Source organism: Myotis nattereri (assembly GCF_964212035.1).
Source record: "Myotis nattereri genome assembly, chromosome: 1".
NCBI lineage: Eukaryota > Metazoa > Chordata > Mammalia > Chiroptera > Vespertilionidae > Myotis > Myotis nattereri.
In genome coordinates, this window is record NC_138075.1 from 192,593,815 (window position 1) to 192,619,937 (window position 26,123).

The following is a 26,123-nucleotide window of genomic DNA, read 5'->3' on the forward strand; positions in this document are numbered from 1 at the left end:
GGCCAGAAGCTTCCCTGTAATGTGGAATCTAGAAATATCTCTCTGGGAGACGGGGTAGGGGTGAGGGGAGGATTTATGTTTATTGAGAACCTACTGTGTAATAGGCAACTTGTCCATACCTTTACTCGGGTATTTAAAAAATGTAGGAAGTACTGAATGAACAGTAGAGGTCACATAGATAACAGATAAGGACAAATCAGTACACAGGCAGAGCCCTGGAGTGAAGACCTGTGACTGGGGAACCACAGTTAGAATAACTATCAAGATTACTCAGCTAACTCTTCTTGCTCCTTTTCCAAGATTGTCAACCAAATTCTCCAATATGATTTTGTTTCTGTTACAGATCAACTTGAAGAATTAGAGAGTGAAACTGCCAACATAAATAACTGTTCAATTTGGCTACTGTATTTGTCACTCTGAGGAGTAAATTAGTGGTTTGTTTTAGACATTAGTCTAATGAAGGTTTGGCAAGTGTGTAACTTTTTGGACTTCTGCGTATAACCGGTCTGCTTGCATTCTGCTTTTCAAATGTCAAAATCAAGTTGTGAAATCAAAATGGGACTGACTTAGAGTATGTGATAAAAGAAATCCAGGACATACATACTGTGTGACTGACTGCTAAAGGAAAATATTGATTTCCATTTATTATATCTCTTGTTGACACAATAACGGTCACAGTAGGGATTCTTGTATAATAGTTGATTGGGTAGATGTTGTCATGCAATGAACTGAACAAAATGATATTTTGTTGTTTCAAATGTGATCCATTTTTTTCTGAGTTTCAATTTATTCCCTAAGCTGAGAAACAGAATCCCAGAGCCATACTAACACATTCCACGTTTAAATCTAACATTTGGTAGTGCAGCCAAATTGCTAAGCTAGATCAATTTGTGATGCCCTGAGAAAATGTGCTTGCAGTAGTTTAAAGACCAAAATTTGAACTGTGCTGACACAGCTAAGGCAATTTACTCTTAAGGTGTAACTGGGCTTGCATTTGGTCTCCCTCTGGGATACTTGTACCATCTTTAAATTCAACAGTGTCAAAGAAAATTTTGGATGAAACTATTTGGATCAATGACAACAGGTAGATAAACCTTTGCTAGTTTTCCCTTTTTAAAATATGGTAGACAGCAATGCTTCCTCTATATTTATTGACACCAGGGAGATGAGAAGAGAATTCACAAGTATATAATTTCTTGTTAGCAACTCATCTATAAATCTCTGTAACCACATTAATCAGCACTTTGTATTTTTATGTCCTATGTATACCTGAAATCTAAATCCTCTTCACACCCACCATGACAGCCAGAGCTGTGCTGGGCATAGATCAATGCAGGCAAGTTAGTGATGTTCCCAACTTTGGAAACTACCAATCACATGGATTTTTCTTTAGGTTGGTGTCTTCTTGAATGGACAGAACCCATCACATGTGTTAGAATTGCTAAGCTCTTTGCATTACTGTGCATTGTGCTTAATGGCTGCTTCCCAAGAGTCATTCTAATAGAATTTAAACCCACACATAGCTCCTTAGCCTTTACCATATCGTATCCCAGTTTCTAATCTCACCACACTGGCTTTTGGTCCTGGGGTCCTCTCTTGCCCTGTTCATGAGGTCTGACATTTATTCATACAATATAAAAGCAGGGGAGACTAAGGGAAATTTTATGAGCAAACTTTGATTTTTGATTTTAGGAACTACATTAATGGGAAAAAAAAGAAGAAGAAGAAGGAGGAGGAGGAGGAGGGGAGGAGGAGGATGAGGAAGAAGAGAAGGAGGAGGAGAGGAGGAGGAGTGGAGGAGGAGGAGGAGGAGGAGGAGGAGTGGAGGAGGAGGAGGAGGAGGAGGAGGAGGAGGAAGAAGAGAAGGAGGAGGAGAGGAGGAGGAGTGGAGGAGGAGGAGGAGGAGGAGGAGGAGGAGGAGGAGGAGGATGAGGAGGAGGAGGATGAGGAAGAAGAGAAGGAGGAGGAGAGGAGGAGGAGTGGAGGAGGAGGAGGAGGAGTGGAGGAGGAGGAGGAGGAGTGGAGGAGGAGGAGGAGGAGGAGGAGGAGGAGGGGAGGGGGAGGAGGAGGAGTGGAGGAGGAGGAGGAGGAGGAGGAGGAGAAGGAGGAGAGTTATTCAAATCATCTGGGAGGATATGGATTGAACACCAGAGAGTTCCTGAATAGAATCATTATGGAAGTGGAGAAACTCTAAAGTGAGCAGTGAGACTGATCCGTAGAGTTAAGACATTTTACAGTTAGTGTCCTGATTGTAAGCATTTTTATTTTATGGTATGTCTCTTACCTTAACTTCCACATGTGCCATCAGTACTGCAAAATTGGTTAGGTGGTTACAAGAGCATGTCGTATGTGTCTTATTTGTTGTCAGGAGCCGGCAGCCTTGAGTTGACCAATAACCCGTCATGGTGCGCTTGGAATAGCTCCAAAATGAACAGTTGGGGTTGAAATTTTCCTCGGACTGCTACAGGGTAAAAATAAAATCAATAAAGCCAATAACTACTTTATGATCACATAAATTAGGTAGACATTTTCTTTACATCAACACAACTTCATACTCTATTACAATTCTTGTGGAGATGTCTGCCAGTGTTTTCCTATGAAGCGGAACTCACCAAGTCTAAGCAAATTTGCTGGTATCTATTCCCCCTGACTAGGGGCGAGTTTACTTTTCCAAATATTAATATTTAAGGAATACTAATACCAGTATTTCAGAATCACATCAATTCATTTCAAAGTAAAGTACATTGCAGAGTAAAAATAACTGCTCTAAACAACTTCCAAAAAGCAGATGGTTTTTAGAAATCTTTGTTAAATTTACAATGCAATCTTAGTATAACAAAATTATATCTACACACAAAAATATAATTACTTATAGTATCCTATGTGAAACCATGTCCAGTTCAACTGAACATATTGCTAGCTCTTTGTAATATGGGGAAGCATTTATATATCTATCTGTGAATATTTTATCATAAGCAATCTACATATTCAAGAAATATTCTCCTTTCTTATTTCAGAAAAAATTACCACTACCATATAATAGGCTTTGAATTGCTACATATCAAGTAATAATAAAATTTTAAAAAATTAATACACTTTGTGTTCTATATTTGTGGACAACTAAACTTAAGAAGCCATTTTCTTACCTTAATATGTTTGACAGTGAATACGACAGGATCAGCCAAATAAACCTTATTACTGAATTCTTTGTTTATTGCTGCTGTAATGACGGGCGAATTGACGATAACCGAATGATTGGTGGACATAGCTTCTGTTCCCAACTTCATGCTGGCATTCTCCGTGGACAAATAAGGACCCAAGTTGTTATATAAAACAAAGGCCACTCTGATCTCTCCTAAAATAAATGCAAATGTGAATTATAAATTGAGGAGAAACTGATTACTTTCTGTATGTTCTACTTAAATTAGATAGTTCTAATTAGATTGTAATCAAATCTGTATAATATATACTCACAACAACTTAAGAATTCATTTTAACCAAAGTGCCAAGTCATTCATTGGGAGAGGAAAATCAAAAGATGCTGAAAGAACTGCATATAAGTATTAAAAGAAATGAACCTCAATCCCTATCTCACTCCTTAATTCAAGATGGATCACATACATACACATAAAAAGTAGAACATAAAACTTTCAGAACAAAATATAGAATATCTTTGTAATCTTGGGGAGTGCAGACATGACTTGGTTAGGAACCCAAAAACACTAATCATAAGGGGAAAATGGTAAATTGATTTTTGTCAAAATTGAAATTTTATGTCTATCAAAATATAGCATTAAGAAAATGAATAGCCAAGCCACAGACTAGAAAAAAAAGTATGACTCATGAATACATAAAGCATGTCTGCTAATCAACAGCAAAAGAATAAATGCCACACTAAAATGGCAAAATATAAACAGAAACTTTAGAAAAAATAATATATGATAGGCTAAGCAACATGAAAAATTATCAACATCACTATCAATGAGGAAAGTAACTAAAACCACATCAAGATACCCTTTCATACCTACTAGCATCTCTAAAATGAAAAAAGACTGCCCACACTAATGCGGATAAGGATGGGGAACACTTGGAACTCTTGTGTGCTGCACACGGCTGGAAGAAGTATAAAGTCATTCAACTATTTAGACAAACATTTGGTAGGATTTTTTATAAATACATATCTACCCTTCCTAGATAAGTGAAAACATAAATTCATAAAACAAACAAACAAACATGTGTAAGAATGTTGATAGCATCTTTATTCATAATAGCACCAAACTGGAAACAACTAAAAACCTATCACAATGAGAATAAATTATAGTATATTAACACAATGGAATATACTATGCATCAATAAAGAACAAACTACTGACACGTGGAGCATCATGACTGAATCCCAAAAATACTGAGTGAGAGAATACCGACATGAAAGAGTCCACAGTGTGTGACCCAGTTATAGAAAAGCTCGGGACAGGCAACAGTTGTCTATACAAATAGTAATGAAAAGAAAGTAGTTTCATCAGGTGGGGCAAGGGGTGAACAGAACGGAAAGAGGCACCAGGGAATTTTCTGGGTAAAGGAAGAGATTCGTATCTTATATTTCAGAGGATAAGTACAACTGTCAAATTCATCTAGCTAAACACTTAAGGTTATGTGAATTATATTACATGTAAATTATATTTCAATTGCAGTAAAACATAAATACAAAGATTCAAAATTTTTATCTGTTTTAAAACTCAATTATGTTTTATTAAGGTGACTGTTTCCATACATCCTTCCACCTTACGTTGTCCCTATGACAATCCTCTGTAAAAGTAACCATCTTTTAATTTTTTTTCCATATTTCATTTCTTAAAATAAGTAAAGTCTTCTATTATAAACTCATATTGGTCCAACAAGAGTCAGATATTGCCCTGACTACTAATGTTTTTAAGAAAAGGAAATATTGTAATTTATGACAACTTGGCTGAATCTTGAGAGCACTATGCTAAGTGAAATAAGTCAAACAGAGAAGGAATACTGTATGACCTCACTTACATGCAAAATCTTAGGATAAAAACAACTCATAGAACTGAAGGGTGGTTCCCAGAGGCGGGTGGTGGGGAAGAGATTAGAAGGGTGGGTAAAAGGGAGCAAAAGGTACAGTACGTGACTGTGGTTAATAACACTGTCTTGCCTATTTTGGAAGTTGCTAAGAGTAAATTTTAAAAGTTCTCAAAAAAAAAAAACTAATTGTAACTGTGTGTTGATAGATGTTAACAAGATTTACTGTACTGTTCATTTTGCAATATATACAAATATCAAATCATTATGTTGTACACCTGAAACTAGTATAATGTTATATGTCAATTATATCTCAATAAAAATAAAGAATTGAGACTAGACTGTCTGGATCACAGAGTGCATGCTAAAGACAGGTGTGAAGTGGTGCACACGAGGCAGGAGGAAGTGGACCAGGTAATTACATGTGATAGCATTGGTTAAGTCATTTGATGTCATTCTAAATACAACTGGCAAGATTTATGTTTGGGGAAGAACCTCTGTCAACAGAATTTATGTTTGGGAGCAAGAGTAAAAGAGGGAAACCAGTTAGGAAGCTAATACAGGAATCTGATTTTGTTTTATATGAGATCTTATTGCTGCCTCAAATTTCACATTGTCAAATTAGCAACATAATAAAGATTTATAACTTCAGTCTTATAAGATTTCCAACACTTACAAAAAAATTTTGTTCAGCTGACAAACATAATTTGTTTTTCTTGAAATTATTTAATATGCTATTTAAAAAACAAAACAAAAATCTATTCACCCTTCAATCTGAAACCTTAGCTTTGAGTTAATCACTACGACTTGAAGTTATCTTACGATCACTAACAGGTTAAAGCAGCGGTTTTCAACCTGTGGGTCACGACCCCTTTGGGGGTCGAACGACCCTTTCACATTGGAAAACACATATATAATTACATATTGTTTTTGTGATTAATCACTATGCTTTAATTATGTTCAATTTGTAACAATGAAAATACATCCTGCATATCAGATATTTACATTACGATTCATAACAGTAGTAAAATTACAGTTATGAAGTAGCAACGAAAATAATTTTATGGTTGGGGGTCACCACAACATGAGGAACTGTATTAAAGGATCGCGGCATTAGGAAGGTTGAGAGCCACTGGGTTAAAGGTTCTCACTTCCTTGGACAAAAATAAATTTTTACATTAATATTAGGGAGGCTTGATATATACTTTCTTTATGAGATTATTTATTTAATTTTCATCAAATTAAAATTATTCAGTGAACTTATCCCTGTTCACTACACTGACCTCTTTTACCAGTTCCATTCCCCCAAAGCACCTCCTCACAGGAAATTTTTGTGAAAGAAAAACATAGACACACCCTCAAAATAAGTGACTAAGGAAAAAACATGTAATTTTAAAATTACAAGTAAAATTTTCATTACAAGTTTTAGAAAGCCAATCTGACAAGTTAGTAAGTTAGTCCTTTCAAGGAAAAAAAAAATTATCTGGATTTGTTGTTCATTAATTTCCCTCATAGTCAACTTTCTGACATTTTACTGATACTGAAAAGTAACAAAACACTTTCCAAACCTGAGAATTTTGTAGAACAAATATAATTTCTCTATTGTTGGTGCAGGTGACAGAAAGAGGAGGAAGAGTAGGAGAATGAGTACAGTGGATGAGAGGAGACAGACAGCAGATGAGGAGGAGATCCGGTTTTGAACAGCACATTTAAAATTCCAAGCCAAGAAGCAATGCATCGATAAGTTTAATTCTATCAAGCTTAACAAACAGACTGTAACCTACCATTTCGTCCATTTTGCTTTAAAGTGTTTGCAGAAAGCTGGATGGTGCTTCCATGACCCGTGGATTCTGGAAATTTTAAGTCTTCCAAGTTTCCTTCTGTGCTCAGCCTTGCAACTTCCAACTCTGTCAATGGCAAAGAGATAACAGCGCTTACTGAGAAATATTGCAAAGCTAAGGTGGTTTTCTAGATCACTGAAATAGTGCTGAAGTCAAAACACTGGAATTAATGTTCTATTTGTCTTGCTTTATAGTAGTTCAACCTTTTATTTAGAAAGTATGATTTTATAATCATATGGTTTCTTCAAAATAAAGCAAATAAACAATGAATGTCAGGAATGAATGTCAGGTAAGTAAGAATTCAGATGTATCAGTTATAAAGTAAAAAAGAATTAAAATTCCAGCTCAAATCCTTATACTTTGTCATTGACTTAAAGTTTATTTTTAAAATATTATCTTTATTTTATGAATTAGATATAAATACCTTTATAATCTAGAGCTGCAGTATTATATCAATATTGATCTATATTTAAATCTAATAAGTTTGAAACAGCTTTATCAATTCTTCTGAAATAAAACTATCAGCTACATCCCTATATACAATAAAAATAGATTTATACTCCTATGAGCCAATAATGCAGTTATCAGAAATTGTTTTAACCCCTAACTTAATGAGTGATTTCTTTACAGTATGTAATTCAGAGACACTCCTATTATGACTGAAGTAACCCATAAGCCCTGTCTTAGGAGGATAAATTTTTAAATAGTATTATATATATATACATATATATATATATATATATATATATACATATACAGTGGGGCCTTGACTTACGAATTTAATTCGTTCTGAGAGTGAGCTCGTTAAGGAGCTCATTAAGAGCTCATTAACTCAAATTACTCTATCAACTCAATGCAAAAAAATCAGCCAAGAGGCAGCTGGTATCTCAAAAAACTCATTAGTCGGGACACTCGTAAGTCAAGGCCCCACTGTATGTATGTGTGTGTGTGTGTGTGTATACACACACACACACACACACACACAAAGAAATATACATTAAAAAAAAATTAAATGAACCTCACTGTAAGTGATCTGAGGCTAATATACCCAATACTGGAATGTCCAAAGGAGGGTAACACACATGATTATGAGGGCCCTTTCAGCCAATGACAGGTGATATCCTTTTAATGACAGAAAAAGAACAGAGTGCTATTCATAATATCTAGGCCACCACCGACACTTTTTTCTTTTCCCTCTTCTGCTGTCCAAGGGTCTCTGGCCCTTCTGTACAACAGAGGCCGCTTACGAATATTGTCTGTGTTCTCCCGGACGATGTCAGTCTTCAAAAGGTTATCAGCCAGCACAAAAGCACTTTCCTCCACGGTGTCAAGCAACATGGTGGCTGCACGGAGTTGATCGCTTGTCGTCAGGTCTCTCCACGCGTTCAAGGCTTGTGGCTGAAGGAGGTTGTTAACTGTCTCGACCATTGCCTACAAGAGGATGAACACAATGACAGAGGTCTCCAGGGAACCCGCGGAGCTGTCAGAAATCCAGGCGTACATGGTGCCCGGCAAGCAAGGATCAGAGGTGTGCGCGAGCGCAGTGTTGTCCCAGCCTCCCCTGTGACATGCTGCAGCAGAAGTGTTCATTATTTTGTTCTGTAAAAACCCGAGCTGAGACTTTGCAAGGCAAGAGGAAAACCTGCTTTTGCTTTGAAAGGACAACAGATACAGCCATGCTTATTTCTTAGAATCAACAGCAAGGCTTCAAGAAGACTTTAAATTATTTGGCTGGTGAACTGTTGGCAAGTAATTTAAACCAACACCTGTATCACATCTGCCACAGAAAATAATTTTTTTTCTATACATCACCATAAAACTAGATGCTGAACACAATAGAAATTAAGAGGATGCCTATAGATAGGCCAGTAAAAGAATGTGTTGCCTATAGGTCGAGGCCTCACTGAGCAAATCAATTTTTTTCTTCGCCAGCTGGTAAAATGTCAGAATGGAGAAAATATCAAAGTATACATGCTCCCAGGGGCTTTGGCTCTGTTATGTGTGGAGAGAAACCTTCACACTGTTTACTGTTGGGCAGGGGAATAAACAGTGGGAACTTGCTACGTAGGGCCCTCAGGTGTTTTTCCTTAAAAAAAGCAGCGGTAGGTACACTCACACATAGAGATAAAGCACCACATTTCACATGGCTTTATCCAAAAGAATCACCTCTGTAGTTATAACTTGTATATTTCCTGTGGTTAGCTTTATGCTCTAGCTTACAAAGAAAAAACAGTCCTCCCAGTAAGATCTGCTTAAGGTTTCATTCAAACATAGAGGATTGCAAAATAGAAAAATACAACATCTGAAGTTTGAAAGTGATCCTCCCTGAACCCTTTGATTATGAAATACCCATCTTTTCCAGAAATAAAAGTTGAATAAACAGCCAACACAAGCACTTTCTAGGCAGCACACAGGAGCTTTAAAACAGGCCTCCCATTATTGACAAGTTCGTAGAGGGGCTGGGAGAGATTGGAGAAACAGACCCTGCATACACTGCAGTGTGTTCTGCTGGCTGGGGTTTTCATAGTAACCAAGGAACAACTGTTAAACATTCAGCTTCATAATGAAACACCTTGGCTGCCAATTAACACCAGCTTCAAAAACTCATTTGCCTTTTGATAAAAGTTGCTTTTCTTGATATTCTTCCCAGCTATTCCAAGTTCTGGCCAAAAATCTATTTCACTAGACTTTTATGTAACAGTCCTACATGAGTACTACGCATCATTAAAAAAAAAAAAAAATTTTCTCATGAGTCTAAGGAAGGGGAATTTTCACCTAGTGTGCTTAGCTCTGTCATTTGTTCTGAGTTTAAAACACGACCTGGAAGCCAGACAAAAGCATCTCCTGATCACAACAAAATGACCTGCTTTCCAGGAAGTTCTCTAACGCCAACGCCAACAGGATATGCCAGGTAGGTGGTGCCAGATAGAACAGAAACAAACAAAAATAAGTTCAGTATTTTCTAAAGCCAAATAGAGAACACCACTCTGTAGTGCAAGGAAGTATTCTCTCTGGGATTGGATGATCCTCTGAATTAATTAGAAATGCTCTGAAAATCCCACATGCAACAGGAGTTATGCCTGTTCTTTCAGGAGCAGCCATTTTAACATTAGTCAATAATCCTACACTGATTCATTTTAACCTCACCCTAGGGAATATTTCTCTGAAGATAATAATATTTCTATTCTGGTCTTTATTACTTTTCATTTTTTAAATTAAAAAACTAAAGAAAAGGAAACAACTCTGATCAACTCAGAGAATGGGAGGGTATAGCAACATACGTATTAAATAGTTTGTAATGTGTGTTCAAAAGGCTTGAACAAACTAACCTGTTTTCTGCTAATGATACCCCTCAAGTAAGTAAATCTTAATGATAACATTATAATTAACACAACTTGTTTAAGCTTTCCAATGATTGCTGACATTTCCCGGTTACCAATTTCATGAAGGCCAATTAAATAGTCACAACTCACCAATGGCAAAAGGATATCTATATTTTGTTTTCCTATACATTTATACATTTATAAATTTTTACCCACAAATGATGATCTCTGATCAAAAAACATTTTGTCAAACTAGTCATTTACATAGCTTTTATAAGGTCAACACCATCTCTTTAAAAACAGGTTAATTTTAATTTTATTTGGTTACGAAGAAATGAGTCTAACTCAGTAGTTCTCAACCTTCTGGACCTTTAAATACAGTTCCTCATGTTGTGACCCAACCATAGAATTATTTTCATTGCTACTTCATAACCGTAATGTTGCTATTGTTATGAATTGTAATGTAAATATCTGATATGCAGGATGGTCTTAGGCGACCTCTGTGAAAGGGTCGTTTGACCGCCAAAGGGGTCGGGACCCACAGGTTGAGAACTGCTGGTCTAACTATATGTAGAACCAAATTGAATGGGAAATGTTCAAGAAATTTAAAGTGAGGTACTGGGGCATCATTTTAATGTTTAACAACTCTCACTGATTTCTCTTTGCTGTTATAAATATTTTTCTGACCTAAAATTTACATTCTAAATTTGGAAGAAAATAAGATCAGTCCAAAATTTATCTTAAGTAAATGTATATTCTCAATGTGTTGATATGAGGGAAAAAAATCACCTAATGGTTTGGACACTTACAGATTGAAATTACCTAAAGTTTTGAGAAATAAATTTAATTAACAATGTCCTTGCCGGAAACTAAATACTAACTCACTTTATTATCTCTTCAAATATTTTTTTTTACTTATTGCTTTTAGAGACAAACAGAGGAAGGGGGGGGGGGAGAGAGAGAGGGAGAGAGAGAGAGAGAGAGAGAGAGAGAGAGAGAGAGAGAGAGAAAGGAGAGAGAGAGAGAGAGAGAGAGTCGGGGGAGAGAGAGAGAGAGAGAGGGGGAGAGAAACATCAATTTGTTGTTCCACTTACTTATGCATTCATTGATGATTCTTGTATGTGCCCTTATGGGGAATCAAACCCGCAACCTTGACATACTAGGACGATGCTCTAAACAACTGAATTACTGGGCCAGGGCTCATTATCTTTTAAAAATTACCAGCAAGTAAACAGGAAATGGGTGCTGGAAATTTGCATTCTACTTCTGCCACCAAAGTCAGTGTGCCTTCAGACAAATTTATGTTTTTTTACAAATCAACAAAGTGTCAACTACACAAGAAAATTAGTTTCATTATGTTTCAATATGAGGCTAGATAGGGACATCCACTATTAGGTTATACTATTCTCATGATATGGTTCATTGTCTAGACTCTAAAGTGACTTTTGACTGTTTCTAAAAATCAAATATAAATTAGAAAGTGTCAAAAATCACTTCAATTCAAACCAAAATCATGGACATAATATATTCTTCTGGGCATATTTTTGCTTTACACAACATTATTGGACCTCTTATAATTATTCAGATCTTAAGCAAATCATTTGACTAGTTTTGCTCATATAATTGTATGCTTGTTAACTCATTGTAATCTATATAACCACACTGTACTGTACATATTTCAAAAGGGGGAGGATTTAGTTGTTATAACTATTGTGAAACATTTGGGGAGAAAACTAGCTATATATCTTCCCCCAAACATCTGTTGTCATTATTTAAAGAGCATGTGCTTGTGAAATAGGCTGGGAGGCCTTTGCAAAAATACATACAAGGATCTATGGTGAGAAACACCAATGTCACTTCCTACCCCGGAGAGCAGTACATCTCACACAAGGCATGCAGGATCACCTGGGGACTCACCTATCCCTGGCCCTTCCCTTGAAAACCAACAAACTTAAGATTCAAATCAAATGAATGCCTTGTGAAAAGATACATAACTTTACCACTGTTGAATTTTTCTAAAGACGAGCTTTTTAATCATAAGCTCATCCAGGTTTTAGCTCAAGTTACCAACTGCTCAATAAGGCCTTCCATTATACTATTAGTATATCTAAAAAGAATCCCCCCACTATTAAATTTATCACTTGGTTTGTTTTCTCTGTACCATGTATTATTACCTGAAGTATCATATATTTATTTTTTTAAAGATAGTTTATTGATTTTTTTACAGAGAGGAGGGGAGAGGGATAGAGAGTTAGAAACATCGATGAGAGAGAAACATCGATCAGCTGCCTCCTGCACACTCCCTACTGAGGATGGGCCTGCAACCAAGTTACATGCCCTTGACCAGAACTGAACCTGGGACCCTTGAGTCCGCAGACCGATGCTCTATCCACTGAGCCAAACCGGTTAGGGCAAGTGCCATATATTTATTTATCAAATGACTATTTTAGAACTGTCCTTCAAGAAAAGTCTGGCTTTTGACTACCAGTGGTCAGCAAACTCATTAGTCAACAGAGCCAAATATCAATAGTACAACGATTAAAATTTCTTTTGAGAGCCAAATGTTTTACACTTAAACTATATAGGTAGGTACATTGTTATTAACTTAACTGGTACTCCTAAGGCTTAGGAAGAGCCACACTCAAGGAGCCAAAGAGCGGCATGTGGCTCACGAGCCGCAGTTTGCCAACCTCGGGACTAGACCATGATGTTCACAGGGAAGAGATCTTGTTCATTTGTGTTTTCCCTGGGGAAATTTTAGTGCCTGGAGATATTTTGGATATTCAATAAATGCCCACTAAACAGATAACCTACATTTACTATCAAATCATTAATGGCCTTATATACAATGGGAAAATTGAAAGCATTCTCTTCTAGATCTGGAACTTTTTGCCAGGTCTCCTAAGAAGTCTTCTGAAAGACTGAAGTGCTCAGATACACCTCCATGGTATGGGAAGATAGCACGCTGAATTAGAGGGAATTAAGGAGACAGCCAGAGTTCAAGGAGAAAAGCAGAACCATGCATTACTGTAGTTAATGTGGACCACTCTGCACAACAATATATTCCAAAATGTTAAGTGTATCAAAGCTCACTTTCAATATAATTCAATGAGGTTTTATTAAATATGTAAGATATGTATGCTATGCAAAGAACTAGGGAATTCACCCTTTGATGAAAAGAGATGGAAAACATACAGTGTACTCTCAGGTTGCCTAAGGGCCACAGGTCAGCACAAAATAGAGCTAAAAACTTACAGCAAATGGAACAAAAGAGAAATTCTTGCTGAAGAGGATGAAGAAAAGATCCCAGAGGTGTTCGATTTTGAGTTAGACCCTAAGAGATGAATAAACTTGACTTGATTATGATGAGGAAATTTGAGGCTAAAGGACATAAAAAGCAAGTTGATGATTTAAAAAGAGGATAGAACCTAAGTAGGGTTTCGGATAAGGAAAATGTATGGTTCACAGAAAGAGTGTGAATATGGTAGAAAAATGGTAGGTAGAAGTCAGATCTTTGAAGAACTTCAGTATGATAGAATTTGGGGCGTTACTATAGAAAATGTACTGTCATTCAAAATTTTTATGCAAAGTAGTGATATGTTTACATCTCTTTTAAAGCAAAATTTCCTCTAAAAACATATCAAAGAATGATTGGAGAGCTGATTTATGAAGCCAAGAAAAATAACAAATTGGGAAATAAATTCTATATAAGTTCATTTTTTAACATTCTTATGTGTTAAAACAAAACAAAATTTTATAAATATGCAAAGTATTATTAGGCAGCCTACTAGAAAGTAAAGAGCAATGATTTCGTATGAGTAGGTAAATTTAAATAATACATTGCTAACATTCTTTTGAACACTGCCTAGAAATTTTATTTTAATCTTTATTTCCATATCTTTGTTTTTTGATGTATTCTCCAGAACGCAATATTTCTTTAACAATATATACTGAAATCATTTTGCTGAACATTGTTTTTAGTTTTACTATATATTTTATATACAGTGCTATTAAATATTTTTCTTCATGATAAAATCTCAGCATATGTAGAAAAAGAAAAATAAGTTTTCAGGTGTCTGCACTCATCTCCTATTTTCTGACTATATTTATATATAGTTTATATTTAGTTATAATTTGAAAAAGTAAGAACAACTTTTATTTTATTCTTCATTTTTTTAATTCTTGATATGAAGTTTATCTGTTGAGGATAAAATAAAATAGAGCACAGGTTTAAAATCATTACTGAATAGGCACAGTGTGCTTATGTTTAGATATTGATTCAAATAAAAATTTTAAAGGTCAAGTGTTGGAAGAGTCTTTAAAACAGTTTTGAACTTGCAGGTTTTTTATTAGAAGTCAAGTTGAGTGACTGATCTTTACACATTTGATCAATAAACCTAAAGTTCCTTTTATAATCATTGTCATTTAACATTATTAAGCATCTAAAAACTACTAATCTCTGAGCTCCCTTTATATTACAGTGAAGCAATGGCATTTTCAAGTCTTAATTAAAATTAGATACAACTGACCTTAACATGATAAGAAGAACCTTTAACAGTGGAACAAGATAAAACTAAAATTTCACAGAAAACGCTCTGTCTCTTCAAGAGACCTCTTGTTGTTTAAAAATGTATTATTTTCAGCAAGCCGTAATTGATTTATTTTATAAATCTCATGTAGATTTAAATTGATTGAATGCTGCCAAATAAATCTATATTGTGTTACAGGAATTGAATGGAGCTATAAACTTGATTCAAACCTCTTGCTAACTCAACATTCATTCAACAAATATTAACAAAGTGTTTTCAACTGGAATGCTGAAAGATAGACAGATACATTCTTTCTCCCTCAAAATGATGACAATATAGAGAGGCCAGACAATTACACAAATAATTAAGATACAGCATGCCAGGCATTATAACAGTGGAAACACAGGGTTCAAGCTCTGTCTTGGAAAGCTCATGAAGTATAATTCCAAACTTAAATTCCACATTACCTAGACAAGCAAGGGGTAGATCATGTGCGTATAGGTACAGCGGTGAGAGACAATAGGCACCTCAGAGGAATTGAAAACAATTCCTTATGGAAGAGCAAAGAGTGCAAAGGGTTCAATGGCTAGATTAGTGAGTGAAAGCTCGCTTTCAAAGAGGCTTTCAAGCCATGTTAAGTAAGATACTTGCAATTCTTAAAGGTAACAAGTCACTGAAAATTAAAAGTAGGGAAGTGATATGTTATAATGGCTAATTTTTATTGAGTGTGTTCCAGACTCTCATCTGAATGTTTTCTATGCATCAATTCCTTTAATTTTGACAATTACTCAATGAGGTAGATATGATTATTATCCTCATCTTGCAGTGAGAAAATTGAGACACGGAGAAGAAATTTGCTAAAGGGTAATTAGCTAACATAAGGCAGAGCCAGGGTTAAAACCCATGCATTCTGGCTCTGCAGATGGAGAAATTTGATATTCCAAAGATATTTAAAATGATTTGTTGATTAATTAAAGTCAGTTGGAGAGAGCAATAAAAAAGTATGGTGCACAGAATTTGGAAATAGGCAATAAGGTGACACTTAAAATGGGAATAAAGGAAGAGGAGCAAATTTCCATTCATTAAAAGGTAGACAGTATAAGTGCATGTGGGGGAAGAGGGTGCTGAACATGATGAATTCAGAGTGCCTATTTTGAATGCAAAGGACTTGAAGGGTGCTGATTACAAAGGCCTAGATAAGCCTTGTCGGGGAGGAAAATCCTGATCTTTTCCTTGTTATGTTCTGTGACTGGGCCTGAGAATTAAGCTGACATGATACATTAACAGGAGAAAAGCACAAACATTTTATTTAGTATTTTTATGTACACACAGAAACCTTCACAGGAAAAATGAAGACCTGAAGAATCGGGTTGGACTGATAGCTTATATACTTTTTAAAACAAAGAATGACAGATTGTGAAGTGGCAAGATAAATAAAAAAGGTTTAAGCTTCTAGCAGCAGTAAATTGTGGCAAAGTGACTAGAAAATACATAGGGGAATCAAATGGAAGATAAGAGTTATTTTAGTATCTTTGTTTTCAAAGATCCATTTTGGCTTTGACTGCCTGTCTCTGGTGATAAGAATGTTCTTTTCTTGCTGGTACGTGGGAAATTTTATGATCTGCTTTTAGACAGAAAGAGGGAGAATATCTACTGTTTCTCAATGGACTTCATCTCAAAATAATCAATGTGCCAAAGTTGCATATTTGGGGGTAATGTTCTTAACCCCTTCTGCCTTCAGGTTACTCAAATATCTGACACTGAGCGTTAGGCATCATAAATTTATGTAAGCTTATTAAAGCCATTGATATATCTGACATTTTCCAGATAAACTGAGTACAGGGAGAATAAGTGATGACCCAGAAATGCTAATAGGAGAGAAAATGCAGAAAGAATGGTTGACAGCTGAGATGAAGAAAAAGTAGCTGGAACAACAGCATAGTATTACAGAAGTCACAGGAAAAGGGTTTCCATCAGTTTCCAAATGAATTCAAACATAAAAGCATCCCAAAAGCCCTTCTTCTTTAAATAATAATAACACCAGATTTTTTTCTGGGTAACTGGTAGAATGATTGTAAAATAAAGAGAAAAACCACAGAAAAGTTTCTTTTGAAGGATAATCATTTCAGTGTTATGTATCTTTACTATGAAGTAGGACATTTTTTCATTTAGTATGTCTTTTTGGTGTTTTTATTTTTTTTTTTGAATATGTGCCAATATTGTTTTAAACACTTAGGATACAATTTAAACAAAGCTGAGAAAAATAAATCCTAAAACTACACATTCTGGCAAGGAAATTAAAAAATCGACAGATGATAGCTAGCTAGCTAGATAGACAACTAGATGATAGAGAGATAGATGATAGATAGAAGCTAAGTACCATGTAAAATAAAATTTAAGAAGGCGTGATAGAGAGATCTAGAGTCAGGGGAAGGGTTGGGGAGAAGGTGGCCCATGATTTCATGTAAGATAATCCAGGTGAGCCTCAATGAAAAGATAACAGTTCAGAAAAGACAAAGTTGTTGATGGAGTTAGCCATGCAGATATGTGGAGCAGCCATTCCAATCAGATTGAACAATTGAATAAAAGTTGCCAAGTGAACACATGCTCTGCATGCTCCAAATCCAAAGGAGGCCACCTTTGGCTCAAACAAAAATAAACGAGGGTGGGATGACCCACATTAACCGAGTAGGTGAAGACTGCATGTAAAACTACTTTGTGGGTGGAGATTAGAAATTCAGTTATGGCCATGGAATGTTTGGGGTGCCTATTAGACAATAAAACAAGGATGTTGAGAAGTTAGCTTGAAAATTAATTTAGGAGTTCAGGAGAGTGGTCTGTTCTAGAGATAAAATGTGTGGGTCACAGGCAAACAGGTGGTGAGATCACCAAGGGAGTGACTGTACAAAGAGAAAACAAGAGGGTTAACCATTGAGCTAGAGGGCACTCCAACCTTAAGGGTTTGGGAGCAGAGAAGGAACCAGCAGAGGAGGCTGGAAAAAAGCTACAAAATAGAAGGAAAATCAAGAGAATGAGTTGTATCAAGGAAGAGGGGGTAAACAACTGTCAGATGCTTCTGACTGGTCAATAAAATGGATTGACAACCGACTCCTGAGTTTAGCAGCATGATGTCATTAATGGCCTCAACAAGCGCAGTTGCAGTAAAGTGGTGGGGGCAAAATACTGGTGAGGTGAATTTAAGGGAAAATGGAGAGGGATTGGCAATAGTGAGCATAGACGTGTTTTGAAGATTTCTACTGCAACGGACATGCCAGTAGGCAATGAGAATGCAAGCCTGCTAAATGCTGAATGTTTAGAAGACACTTTGCATTGCTAAGTACAATTTAAAAGGCCTTGAGGATATAGAAATAAAAGTAGCACTGTCCCTGCCCAAGGAGCTCAGAGATAGAAAAGTGAAGAAATATTAAAATAGTTTGATAACTGCTGTAATAAGAGGAGAACTGAGGGTGTTGTAAGTTCACATAAGAGGGCATTTATCCAGACTAACTGGGACTAAGAGTGCTTCCTTAGAGTAACTGACATATAAAGTGGGTGATGACAGATTAAGTCAAAATTACTGAGATTAAAGGATCAGAAAGGAAAAAAAAATCTAGAAGTAATTTAAGCAAAATATATTACTTACTCTGAACTGCCAGTACTTACGTGGTTTGGGAGTATAGAATCCAAGGATGTGGGAGGCAATGGTTAAAAGTGTGGGGAATCAACAAAAAAGAGTCAAACTCTCAAACACTATAGTCCAAAAAAGGAAATGTTTTCTTAAGGGAAAAAGAGAGTAATGGAGAGTCTTTGAGTGGGGTTACGTCATGATCAAACTTGCATTTTTAAAACATTATTCAGCAGTAGGGAGAATTGATTAACAGGAGAATTTCTAAATATGTAAAGAAGCTGGTTAATGTTTTTTTGAGCATCACCTAGATGAAGGTGATAGCTGACGCTGTAAGAACGGATATCAGAGGAAAACTAAGCTTGCAACCAAAATAATCTCGCAAGAATATGTCATTTCCCTAGTTAACGTTCTTTAATGGCATTCAGAATCTTGACTCCTTTCCATAGTTTTCCTATCCTTGTATCCCCTTTTAACCGATTGCTTCAGGACACTGGCTTTCTTTCTATTTTCAGAGCTCTCCAACCACTCCTCCTCAGCTGACCGCCTATGGTCTGGGCGACCTCTGATCCCAGAATGCTTTTCTGCAGATAGGCACATGGCTGATCCCGTAATGCCCAGACTCAGCTTAGCACATCTTCCCTGATAAACACAATCTAAAGTAACCAACTAGTCGCTTGAACTCACATGACTCTATCTTCATTTCTGCCATTATTTTATTTTATTAGTTTGATTGATTTACTGTCTATTTCCAGTTTGCTGAACTAGGATGTGAGTTCTGCAAGAGTAGAAAGCCTTTCTGTCTTCACCCCTGAATTGGTGCACCTTGAACAGTGCATGAAGTATGTCAGCGAATCAAAGAACATTTCTATGTTCTTCTTAAAGTATAGAGGTTAATTATTTTTTTAACGGAAAGAATATTTTCCTGACATGAAAAAGGATAAGCTTATAGGGAAGTCAGAAAAACTATCACACCTAGAGAAGCCTAAGGAGACATGACGATTGTAATATTATGTATGTATCTAATGCAATGTGATATCCTGGTTAGGATCCTAAAACAGAAAAAGGACTTGGGTAAAAACAAGGAAACCCGAATTAAACTATGCACTTTTAGCTAATAATAATATATCAATATTGATTAATTGCAATAAATGCACACCATAATGTTAATTATAATAAATAAAATTGTAATAAATGTAAATATGAATGTAAGATATTAATAATTGACAGAATTGTATGTATAAGGGGAATATATGAGAATTTTCTTTACTTTTCAGTCAATTTTTCTGTAACTCTAAAACTGTTCCAAACATATTCTTTAGTAAAAAATAAAAAGTAAATGCTTATAAAGAGTTAAAAAATACAGAAGTATATAAATTAAAACCTAAAAATCTATATATGGAACAATAACTCCCACCTCACCCAAAAAGAATCACTTTGACAGTTTGTTGTATTCCCTCCAGATTGGTAAATATTTACACATACACACAAACAAATGCCATCACTATAATCATGCTGTTCAATGTTGATTTTTTGCTTGCTTGTTTGTTTTTACTTCATAATATATCACACCCATCTTTCTAAGTCAATACAAGATCTACCTCATTCTCCCTGTGGCTCAAGAGTATTCTACTTTTTGGTGCAGCAGTTTACTCAATGGGTTTCCTACTGATGTTTTGTTGATATAAGCCATGATACAGTCTACCTTGTGATCAGCTCTACATGTTGCTTCTTTTCAGTAGTGCAATGATACCTTATTTGCCACTAGCTAATCCCAAAGTTTTGTGTGTTTTTTTCTAGGCAAGAAGAACACTACCTTGTTATTGTATGGGAAAACTTATAAAAAGAAACATTACAAAAACATGGGATTGACTTAAACAGTTTTCCCTGGTAGGATATCTAAGAGGCTGATAATGATTGCTTTGAAGGAGGAAGCTGAATGACCAGGAGAGAAGTACAATGTAAAGTTGCACTATGGATCTCCAAGGGAACGCCACACAGACAGCACAATGTCAGTGACATGCCCCAGAGTTAGTAATGCAGTTTCCCTACTTTCTGGATTTTAAATGGTGTAAAAATGCTTTCTGAGAATGATTTGAAATACATATTTTTTAATTCTTTAAGCAAAATGATTGCCCTCAGACTATAACTAACTGTATAATTACAAACAATATTAATCTGTACATAGGGTCCAAATGTAACCCTATGGCATAAATCTATCTATGGTATGTTAGTACATCAAACCTGGATGAAGATATCTATCAGTATCATTAAATAAGAAAAAAGTATTTCTGGTTGCATGTACGAATGCTAGTTGTCCCATACTCTTACCATACACACAGAATCACTGGACACAATGCCCAGCTGCAAAGCTATACTTATTAATGTAGGGTTTAGCTGTGCAGAATGATAAGTCCATGGGATATGGTCAGAAGTAGTTGGGTAAGACTTCTGTGAAGTTCTAAAAGAGATGCATCTTTGGTTACTTGTCATTCTCCTTCTTCCTGCTCAGAGATTAGAATGAAGTGATGATTGTAACCTAAGTAGCTATCTTGTCACTGAGGATAGAAGACCCATGTGCTAAAGATAATAGAGCAGAAAAACATACAAAACTTTTTTTAAATGTGTTTTCATGCTAATCCTGAACTGTCATGTCTGCATTTTTTTAAAATACTAGAGGCCCAGTGCAGGAAATTCATGCAGTCCGGTGGTGGTGGTGGTGGTGGTGGTGGTGGGGGTGTCCCTCAACCTGGCTTGCACCCTCTCACAGTCCAGGAGCCCTTGGGGGATGTCTGACTGATGGCTTAGGCCCACTCCCTGCAGAGGCAGGAGAGCCTCCCGCCACCACCGTGAGCCTGGCTTCTGGTTGAGCGGCGCTCCCCCTTTGGGAGTACACTGACCACCAAGAGGCAGCTCCTGCATTGAGCATCTGCCCCCTGATGGTCAGTGCACGTCATAGCGACGGGTCATTCCTCTGTTCGGTTGATTTGCATATTAGCCTTTTATTATATAAGATATTTTTATTGATTTCAGAGAGGAAGAAAGAGGGAGAGAGAGATAGAAACATCAAAAATGAGAGAGACTCATTAGTTGGCTGCCTCCTGCATGCCCCGCACTGGGAACCGAGCCTGTGCAACCCAGGCATGTGCTCTTGACTGGAATCGAACCCGGGACCCTTCAGTCCACAGGCCGACACTCTATCCATTGAGCCAAAACAGCTAGGACTGCATTTCTTTTTTATGTGTGAGGATAAAGCCCTGGTTTGTTCAAATGCCCACAGTTATGTTTTGTTACTACCAGCTGTACAAAATTCATACATTTGGTGAGGGAAAATAGCAAAATTATAACTCTGTTGGGAGCAGTACTAAAATATCATTTGTTGGTTTCCAAGCCATCAGGCAACTACTTTGCTGCAAATTACCCCTTAAAATTTCCATTTCTTTTCTGACCTGTATCAGAAAAGTTAATGATACTTCCAGAAAGCAAGATCTTAAATCTGTAATAGTATTTTTAATATCTTTTTTTTTTGTATTCTGGTTAGCTATGTGATCATAAAGCTGTTAAAGTAATAGCAAAATAAATTGATGTATATTCTCATGTTTGCATAGAAATAATATCTATTTATATTCTATGTATTTAAAACTTTTCTGAAGGTAAACTCATGTTCAGAAAGTAAGGACCATTTGAATAGATTTTAAAGTTTTACAATTAAGTAATGATCCAGCCTTTGATCGGGAATTTATAAGAGAGAAGAGTATACCACCTGGTAAAAAGAAGTGAGAAAATACGTTTGTTTTAGATGAAATGTTTTATTTAAAAAACAGAAGAGCTTTCTTTTTTATTTTATCCTCATTAAATTACTTCCTGAAGCTTTTGAACAACTATGTATATACAAACAGAAGCCAGGATTTGTTTATTTATAGGAAATGTGCAAAAAAGAAGAGACAGTCATAAATGACTTTGTAAAGCAGCCATCTTTGCCTGGCCTGACACATTAACTACGGAAATTTTGAGAAATTCCCAGAATGATTTTCCTTGCACGTCAAAGCAGGATTTCCATCACCAACATCTGTCATTGTCCTCTGGATTTATTTGAATCATTACATTTATAAACTGACCTGTCCGAACTCCTAAATAATACCTGTATAATTTACTATGCTTGCAGTACATATGGTTTTATAGACTTTTGAGTCAACGAATGCCTGATAACAGCATTTAACGACTATAACGTATAGAAGAAAATGATAACTTCTTGATCTAAAGAAAACTGGTTTGGATTTGTAGACAGAAGTCACTTTCTTTGATCTCAATGTCTTTTGGCAGTAGGTTCAGGGCTGAAGAAACATGCAGGGTGCAGATTTATATTTTCTCTCTTTCTGACACAAATCAAGTGCAGATTTCTCAAGCTGTGAAATATATTAAGTTCACATGGTTTTAACAAAGGGTTACCAAACCTCTAGAACCTGCTGTGATTCAAACTACTTTCAGATGTCCTTTTAATTATATTAAATGAAAGTTTGGGTTGGCTTTGATGCTTATGGGCAAACATTAAAATCTCTTGAAAGAGCTGCTAAGAGCACTCCCTGTTGCTGTAGTTAATATACTACATTGTATGCACACTGCTAGCCAATTTATTCTAGCCACTTTAACAAGGATAGCCAGCCTGACAGGCCACACTGAAGAGTATCACGAGTCAAGCAAAGCACAAATCATTAGAGCACTCCGAAAGTTGTTTGACATGCACCACGGAGCTCTTTGTCACACAGCCAATTAAGTGACCAAACAAGGAACTCGAAAATACTCATTAATTTCTTCGTAGCAGTATAAATGGAGGTTAGAATCCTTCTTGTCTTATACACCGAAGGCACATGAGTAAAACTGGCATAATTCAATTTGCACATTGTCAAAAGAGCAAGGAGCAACTTTGGTTCACAGTAAGTCTGGATTAAAGGCATAAAAAAGGGGACGAATAGGTAAAAATGTTTAGAGAGTACATACAATAATAGATATCCAGGCCTTGGAATTTTTAATTTAATCAACAGTTGACATGTCTTTTATCCTTGGAAAGCTGTATCAGCATTTCTGAGCAGATCCAGCAGCACTTGCCATCATGTCCTTCTCTGTGAAACCTGACCTTGAGTAGACTCCTGGAAGCCACCCTCTCCAGGTCTTCCTCCTTCCTTAAGGCTGCTCTTGGGTTTCTCCTCTTCTCCCTGACTTCTTACTGTGACAGTGTCCTGGGGCTCAATCCTAGATTCTTTCCTCTTCTCTCCCTACACTCACTCCCTTGATGAATTCATCTAGAACGTTGGTTGTAAAGGCCACATAAGGTGAACAGTGCCAAATGCTTATTTCAGGCCTGACATTTCAGCTGAACATCAAGCTTGTATATCTAACTGCATATTTAACATCTAGATTGCATGCATATCTAAGAGGAATCTCAAAGTTATCATGCCCCAAATAAAATTATGTTTGTGCCCTGCTCAATAGATAACAAATTAGAGCATCTCAATATATGGTGCTTCATCCTTCACGTTGTTCAGACAAAACACTTTTTATCATTTTAAGTTCTCTCTTTCTGACACTTCATATATAATCCCTTAGCAAATCCTGTTTGTCCCATTTAAAAAAGAACAAAAAAAACCCAGAATGTGAATAATTATCTCAGCATCCCACACTCATATTCCACTCCAAGTGGTCAACCTGTTTCAGCCCTTAATTTTCCTGCTATAATCTACTCTCCACTTTTTAAACTTATCAGGTCATGTCATCCCTCTGGTCAGAAACCTACAGTGGTTTACATTGTTTTTCTGAATAAAAACCAAGTCCTCACAATGATCCATCAGACCTGGGGCCTTGTCACCCCAGAAAGTCATGCCCCCATTACCCACTTCTTCACTCTGCTCTGGCTGCACTGGCCTCATGGAACACCACAGGCATACTTCCCCCTCAGAAACTTTCTTTCCGCTAGAATTTTTTTTTTCTGCATATCTGCATAGTTCATTCCTTCACCTCCTTTAGAGGTTTGCTCAAATATCACCTCAGTGTTGTATTTCCTACTTTTGTAGGAGAGAAGAATTTGTTGCTCCAAAATATATTTCTCTAACATAATAATTTTTTTAAGCTGGTTATTTTTAAGAAACAGCAGACATAGGAGAAGCTCTGAAAACTGAGAAGAGACATTTACATTTATAAAGGAACTCTCTATTGTAAGGGTGTCTCCCTCTCGGTACCAGGAAGACAAGGATGACTCAATCTCTAGAAACTCTTACCCATGAAGAAAACAATTACTTAAATCTACATAGAAACCATATCTTTGTCTACCGTGCTTTTCTTGGATACTTCCCATGACCGACTCTCCTATTGCTTTTAGCTGAGAATGGTATTTAAGGTGATGGTTTCAGCCATTTTGGTGAGTTACTCGGTTCTCCCATAGATACAGGACGTATACATGTTATTAAACTTTTGTTTTTCTATTGCTGATCTTTTTGACTTGATTATTAGACCAGCGAAGAACCTAGAAGGGTAGAAGAAAAAAATTCCCATCCCCACTCTTGGTTTTTTCTCCTTAGCATTTATCATCATGTCACATACCATATATTTCTTATACTTAGTGTATTGTTTATATTCTGCCACTAGAAATTTTACCGTAGGAAAGAGAGCAGGAGTTTTGCCTGTTATGTGCACTGTATTCCCATTACTGATAAGTTTACTGGGCACATGTGCTCAACTATTAATTCTTGAATATTTTTGTTGTTACTAGTGTGTGATATTTTTCCAGTTGAAGATAGAGATTGTTTTGGCCCTGCTGGTACCTAGGAGAAAGATTTCTAGTGTATAATTAAGGTAAAACAAACAAAATGAATAAAAATAAAAAGAGCAAATTATAGTTCCAAATTGAAATTTAAAGGGCTTGCTTCAAATACCTTGTAAGCTTTAAAGAACACACAGGCCATCTTCCTTTAAAAAAATAGGAATGAAAGTAAGAAGAAAGGAAGTTAGAAAGGAAGGAAACCAGGTGTGTGCACACGGGCACATGTGTGTGTGGACAAAGGGGAAGATGGACACATGCTCAGTGAGTCAGGCTGACACAGGGAAACTGCCTGTCAGTCAAGCCTGGGACCATGGATTGGCTGGAGTAGGCAGGGCCACTGCAAGACAGCAAACATTTTGGAATATATAAGCCTCTAAACCAGTGGTTCTCAGCCTTCTGGCCCTTTAAATATAGTTCCCCATATTGTGACCCAACCATAAAATTATTTTCGTTGCTACTTCATAACTGTAATGTTGCTACTGTGATGAATCGTAATGTAAATATCTGATATGCAGGATGGTCTTAGGCGACCCCTGTGAAAGGGTCGTTCGACCGCCAAAGGGATCGCGACCCACAGGTTGAGAACCGCTGCTCTAAACACAGGAATTCATTCTCTTGGCTTGTGGGGCTCTCTTGTTCCTGCTTCCTCACATTTGCCCTCAAGTTTCCTCCAGAGTGATGTGCCCTGCAGACCCCACATGCAACGGACTGGTGGACTGCAGCTGGGAACACAAGCTAAGCCAGCCTCATGCTGGATTGGGCCCGGCTCCAACATGGAATGGAAACTCTGGACAGTGGCTCTGATTCCAGCTCTGCTATACTTCTTCCTTGGGGGAATGAAAGGAAATGGGTCCTTGGAAAGTAAGGGGGTTGAGTCCACAGAACTAAAGCTCTCTACAATACCTCATCCTCCCATGCAAGTTTCAAAAAAATTCCTTGGGATATCAC

At 36.6% G+C, this 26,123-nt stretch overlaps 1 protein-coding gene across 2 annotated transcripts in view; it reads right to left on the reverse strand.

Moving 5' to 3' along the window:
- The window catches only part of ADGRL3 (adhesion G protein-coupled receptor L3), a 771,395-nt gene that overhangs the window by 101,078 nt on the left and 644,194 nt on the right, over nt 1-26,123 (reverse strand). For both annotated transcript variants that reach the window (XM_081093223.1, XM_081093222.1), the window contains 4 exons: nt 8,132-8,315; nt 6,828-6,950; nt 3,147-3,355; nt 2,285-2,461 (listed from right to left, as the gene is read on the reverse strand). In XM_081093223.1, the coding sequence (XP_080949349.1) occupies nt 2,285-2,461; nt 3,147-3,355; nt 6,828-6,950; nt 8,132-8,315 (693 nt within the window). The remainder of the gene's footprint in view (nt 1-2,284; nt 2,462-3,146; nt 3,356-6,827; nt 6,951-8,131; nt 8,316-26,123) is intronic.